Here is a 6,000-nt window from a genome sequence, read left to right on the forward strand (position 1 = left end):
ACCAAATCAGCCTTAATTATTTTTAAATTTTGAATTAAATTACAAATTGGCCCTAGCCCATATGGTTATTTTAAAGTTTTTAAAACACAAATTTTAAATTTTAAAAATTTATTATATTTTTTTGTTTAATTCTCTTCAATATAAATTAAAAATTTTAGATATTAAACAAAATTTTTAAATGAATTTATTTTATTTCTTTATTTGATAGATTGGTTTATATTATTATCATAGGATAAATAAAAATAAGCTTATTTTATTAAACATTTGGTCGGTTTCTTATTTTTAGTCCATATGAATACAAACATACGTATTAAACAAATTAAATTATGAGCCGACCCATTCAAATTAAAAAATACAAAAGTCGTTTATCTACACCTTATAAATTACCTGCTATACGAGTATCTGTAAATGACATGACATGAGTACGAGAAGCCCAATGCATCGATAGAGGCAATGAGATAAACAATACGTGGGTCCATTCTCGATGGCATGACTGGGTAAGCTACGATAGCTGACGACACCCCATGACTTGAGATGGTGTCAAGACATGAGGGTCATATTAAATAGGAACCAAGATAAGACGATGAGAAGCGACGTTGCATTTCGAGACATGAGAGCCGTATTAATTGGGAACCAAGATGGGATGATGGGAAGGGACATTGCATTGAGAGACCTTGGGCGCGCGGGCATGTGTGGTCATCTAACGACCCAGATCCACCGCTAGCAGATATTGTTCTCTTTGGGCTTTTTCTTTCGGGCTTCCCCTCAAGACTTTAAAACGTGTCTGCTAGGGGAAGGTTTCCACACTCTTATAAATGGTGGTTTGTTATCCTCCCCAACCAATGTGGAACATCACAATCTACCCCATTCGGGGCCCAGCGTTCTCGTTAGCACTCTTTTCTTCCTCCAATCGACGTGGGACTGCCCCCAAATCCACCCCCCTTGGGGCCAGCGTCCTTACTGACACACCGCCTCGTGTCTACCCGCCTTCGGGGAACAGCGAGAACGCTGACACATCGTCTGGTGTCTGGCTCTGATACCATTTGTAAGGGTGTGGAAACCTTCCCCAGTAGACGCGTTTTAAAGCCTTGAGGGAAAGTCCGAAAGAGAAAGTCCAAAGAGGACAATATCTGCTAGCGATGGATCTGGGTCGTTACAGGTCAAACAAACTTAGATTCCACACAAGGATGTTTGGTCGATGAATACAAATCTCGCCTAAGTTATGAGCGTGTTCAGATCATATTATTGGGTAGTTGAAAAAGTACAATTGTGACTGTTGTTAGAAATAATAACTATTAATTAAAAAAAAAAAGTGAATTAAAATAATAATATTAATGCCTTGGTTCTTCTCGATTTCCGACTTATCTCAGCCACACACGTGTCCACAATTACAGGTCATCATCATCTTGACGAGACACACACACACCATAACAAAACTCTTCCACCTCTTCAAATCATTATTCCATTTCTCTCTCCTCCATCATCGTCTTCCCCTCTCTCTCTAAAAACTTGAATTCCTCTCGCCTTTCATTGCGAATTCCTCAAAGGCCAATCTTCAATTGCCCTAATTCGTCCCTTTCCCCATTTGAGGATTCCTCTGATCCTCGATTACAGGAACGCCTTCATCTTTGTCGCGGATCCTCTTTTCCAGGGGAGAATTTGTTCTGTTGTTCTTGAATTTTGCTTTGTTTTCAATCGAGTTCTTCTTGTTTTGCTCTCTTCGGAAATTTAGGATCTCGGCGACATGAGCTTTCAAGATATCGAGGCTGGTCGCCCGTTTGCTTCTTCGAGGAGAGACCTCATCAATGGCAAACAAGATCCCACGCAAGCCGTTGCCTCAGGTATATTTCAGATTAATACTGCCGTTGCTACGTTTCAGAGGCTTGTTAACACCTTAGGTACGCCGAAGGATACGCCTGAGCTACGGGAGAAGCTGTGAGTTCTGTTATTTGATTTGGTTTTTTTGGTTTCTTGTTGTTGGTTTGCTGTTAGGGTTCCTGAATTTTGTGTCTCGTCGATGACATGCATGGCATTTTCAATGGATTGTTGAATTTTGTGAATTGTAGTCTGTTTTTTTGGAGTTTCGAATCGCTATTACTTTGAGGAGGATTCAACGTTGCGATTAGCCTCCTGTTGATTGTCCCGTATAAACCTTAGGTTTCTTTTGAATTTTGTCTTGTACGTTATCCTTGCCGTTTGCTTTTCCCCTGATGGAGAGGTTATCTTGGAAAAGATTCAGACCGTGGAAAAGATCTGCATGGGGTATATCCAAGTCCTACATTTCTTCGCCATGAACTTTCTAGAGCTCGTAGTGTTTTGTCTTTCCGCTGGTTTTTGGGGGCAGTATTGGAAGGTTAAAGAAACCATATGAGATATCATTGGGTCCACTCGGTTGGAATTTCCATATACGTAACTATTCCATCTACTTTGTCATTTCTTATCAGGAGTATACTCAACACAAGGAGGAACAGAAGTTTCTAGGGGCCGGGGGTGGGGGTTGAGGGAGCCATATTCTCTGCATTTTGTATTCTATAGAACCAAAGGACAATAGGCGACACGTGTTTCTGATGTTTAAAACGAGCTTAATCTTCTCTTAGATTTTCCAAAATCGTAAGGATTAATTACTGTACAAATATGATGAAATTCTGCTCATTTAGTTGTAACTTACAGTTAACATCATAGTTTTAGTTTGTTTATTACTGGAATATAAAATGGCATCCAAATACATTGGAGAGAAATTTAATCTAGTATCTCATATTATACTGCTTGACACATTTCCTATGATTTCTCTCACTTGGTTGCTGTAGGGACTGTTTATAAAGAACTGCTCCCTGTCTTCATGGTTGCCTCTGCAAATACCACACTAGTACAACTAATAAATGTGTCGTTATCTTGTATGAATAACATCAGTAGGATTTGTCCTTGTAAAAAAAGCACTGCTATACTCCGTTCACTCCAAACAATCTCTTTAACATGATATACAAGTATAGTTATAGATGATCTGTTGCATTTTTTGCCCCAGTATGATGATAAATAAATCTTTCCCATCAATATTGAATTCAAACTGAAATAGATAGATTACAAAACACCTAGGTTAGGATCTCTTAGTAATTTCATCCTTGGTTTTTGTGTGCCCTTTTTGTTCAATTTTCAGGAAAGTGGTTATGCCCATGTATTATCATAACTTATAAACCTCTAATTTGAAATAACTATTGGCTGTTCAACTGACATGCTTAAATCTTCATTGGGTTATTAAACTTACCTCGACAATTATCTTAGATACACTGCTATTTTATTTGTCTGCAATTTCCATGTTGATATTTTTTCCTATCAGAAAATGTTTGATCCTTTGTTGATGACCCCCTGCAGGCACAAGACCAGGTTACATATTGGACAGTTGGTTAAAGATACCTCTGCCAAACTTAAACAAGCCAGTGAAATAGATCATCATGCAGAAGTTAATGTAAGATTCTTTCTTAACACTCCTCTGATCAATAGTCTCCCCCCAGCTTCTTTGTGTTAAGTGTTAGCATGGCGAGTAAGTAATCTCCAAAAATCTCCTCTCATGATTATTATGACTTGTTAGCATGATTAGGAGATTTAACTTCTCTGATTTGAATGCATTTTGGATTTGGTTAGTATAAAATTATGAATTGGCACTCTATGATGGCAGGTTGTATTATCTAGTTTCCACCACTATCTATCATTTCACTTGCACAGTTTTATATAAATTGATATAGTGGCCATTGTTGTAGTCTGAATACCCATCTGGAAAATTGTGGGTTGTTTACTGAGATCCCGATTCTACAACCTACTGTCAGTGAGATGGTGAGAAAATGTTGAGCTTGGATGTCAAATCCTACTTGCTTGGCAGGAGCAAAATCTCTCTTTATTGTGGTAGAATTGGAATAATTTTCATGCTGAACCATTAACGAGGATGGAGTATGAATATATGAGTTAGTGCATGAAGTATATTACTACCTACGCTAGTAACTTGAAAATTATTCCTCTCCTACTTTCTCAAACAATGTGGTAATTCTGCAGGCCAGCAAGAAAATTGCAGATGCTAAACTTGCAAAAGATTTTCAAGCAGTGTTGAAAGAATTTCAGAAGGCTCAACGACTTGCAGCTGAGAGGGAAACAGCATATACACCTTTTGTTCCCCAGACTGTTCTACCTTCTAGGTATGTCAAGTTTATTATATAAACACAGCTAACAAACGTTGGTTATTTTCATGGAGTGTTTGTTGATTACAAACTACATTGGATTTACTTGAAAAAATTTCTTTCCCTCGGTTCTGGTCTATACAGCTACACAGCAGGCGAATCAGATGCAAGCTCCGAAAAGAATCTTGAACAGCGTGCTCTCCTTGTGGAATCCAGGAGGTAACAGATTTTTTCTCTGCATTTTGTTGCTAGGCGGTTGATTATTTGGGTTAGATTTAGAATTTCAGAAAGTAGGAATGTTTATGCAGTTGAATTTATGTTTCAAATACTGTGCACTGTGCACAGATGAAATGTTTGACCCGTATATGCAAGAACATGATTTCGTATAAAAACATAGTGCTAAAAACTCTTTATATGAGCTTAAATTTGTCTTCCTTTTAGGGGTTGTTTCTTCAGTAGTGTTATTTTGTTGCAAAAAGCGAAGTATTGCCAGAATTAACAGCCGAGGAATAAACTAGCGGTTTTCTCCTTCCAAATCATGAATTCTAAGGCCTGTCTAGGTTTCACAGGATGTGCTTTCCTGCATATTGTTTTCTACCATGCTACCTACAAATTTTATTTAAAATTTGCTCCCTCTTCCCCACGTTACAGCTTGATTACAATTAGGCAGGTACATGCACATCTTACTAACTTGATTGAATGATTTGTCTAGACAAGAGGTGTTGCTGTTGGACAATGAAATCGCCTACATGCATATCTTACTAATTTGATTGAATGATTTGTGCAGACAAGAGGTCTTGCTGTTGGACAATGAAATCGCCTTCAATGAGGCAATAATTGAGGAAAGAGAGCAAGGTATTCATGAAATCCAGCACCAAATTGGAGAAGTGAATGAAATTTTTAAAGATCTTGCAGTTTTAGTCCATGAACAGGGAGCCATGATTGGTAAGTCACTTCAGTTTATAAAGTTGTAGATATATGTATAGCTCAAGTTATTCATGTATATATCACCATGGTGTAGATGATATTGGATCCAACATAGAGGGCTCCCATGCTGCAACATCACAGGGAACAACTCAGCTGGTAAAAGCCTCAAAGACGCAAAGATCAAATTCATCTCTGGTGAGCCCTTATGTTTCCTTATATTCATCATTAACTTTTTTTTTATATCAATTAGACCATGAGTTGCAGCAGGTTGTGTGCAATACTTCATTTAGCACTTTTGCGTCGTGACTGTTAGCGGATAGTACAGTCTTCATTTAGTTTGTTATGTTCCCATTTGGAAGTAAAACTCATATGAAGGTAAAACTTGCATACCTAACATCCACGCATGATCATGAATTGAATATTGGCACTGTGGTATTTGTACTTTCATGCCTATGAACTACAAACATGGTAACTCTGTGGGTGTTTCATGTGATGTTCTTTACATCTAATTCTTTGTTTTGTTTTGTTTTTTTCTTGATTGTCAGGCTTGCTTACTTTTGGTGATATTTGGTATTATCCTCCTGATTGTGATCATAATAGTTGTTGCTTAAATGAAAGAAGAAGAAGTGCATTGACACAGGAAACACTTGCTGCTGTTGTAGCAAGATGAATGTCCTGTTAGTTTCTTTTGATATAACTGTACTTTGTGGTCGTGGATCATCCTGCCTTCTGGGAAAGGGTTGTGGAGGGGCTCTTATGTATAATACTCTATATCCTCAGTCAGGTCGGCCATCCTCTTCTCTTCCATTTGGAAATGTTATAACCTGTGTTGTGTGAAGGTGTGTGCAACCTGTTTGTTTTCTTTTTTTTTTTTTTTTTTTTTTTTTTTTTTTTTTTTTTTTTTTTT

The 6,000-nt window shown here is 37.6% G+C and overlaps 1 protein-coding gene and 1 long non-coding RNA gene across 3 annotated transcripts in view; both read left to right on the forward strand.

The window, feature by feature from the left end:
* Positions 1-1,447: 1,447 nt before the first annotated feature.
* Positions 1,448-6,000, forward strand: part of LOC111431150 (syntaxin-22-like) — a 5,293-nt gene continuing 740 nt past the window's right edge. The window contains exons 1-7 of one of the 2 annotated variants that reach the window (XR_002708447.1): positions 1,448-1,935; positions 3,370-3,463; positions 4,045-4,184; positions 4,311-4,385; positions 4,954-5,111; positions 5,188-5,288; positions 5,639-5,932. Coding sequence is in view for 1 of the 2 variants with exons in the window: in XM_023067692.1 (XP_022923460.1) it covers positions 1,745-1,935; positions 3,370-3,463; positions 4,045-4,184; positions 4,311-4,385; positions 4,954-5,111; positions 5,188-5,288; positions 5,639-5,704 (825 nt within the window). In the remaining variant the exon portion in view is untranslated. Of the gene's footprint in view, positions 1,936-3,369; positions 3,464-4,044; positions 4,185-4,310; positions 4,386-4,953; positions 5,112-5,187; positions 5,289-5,638; positions 5,961-6,000 lie in introns of those variants that run through there. The other variant, XM_023067692.1, reaches the window with a different exon arrangement.
* On the forward strand, positions 1,942-2,933 carry LOC111431151. Its single transcript, XR_002708448.1, has 2 exons — positions 1,942-2,610; positions 2,808-2,933. It is a non-coding gene; the product is annotated as an uncharacterized LOC111431151 (long non-coding RNA).

This window comes from Cucurbita moschata, unplaced genomic scaffold (genome assembly GCF_002738365.1).
Source record: "Cucurbita moschata cultivar Rifu unplaced genomic scaffold, Cmos_1.0 Cmo_Scf00035, whole genome shotgun sequence".
NCBI classification, from domain to species: domain Eukaryota; kingdom Viridiplantae; phylum Streptophyta; class Magnoliopsida; order Cucurbitales; family Cucurbitaceae; genus Cucurbita; species Cucurbita moschata.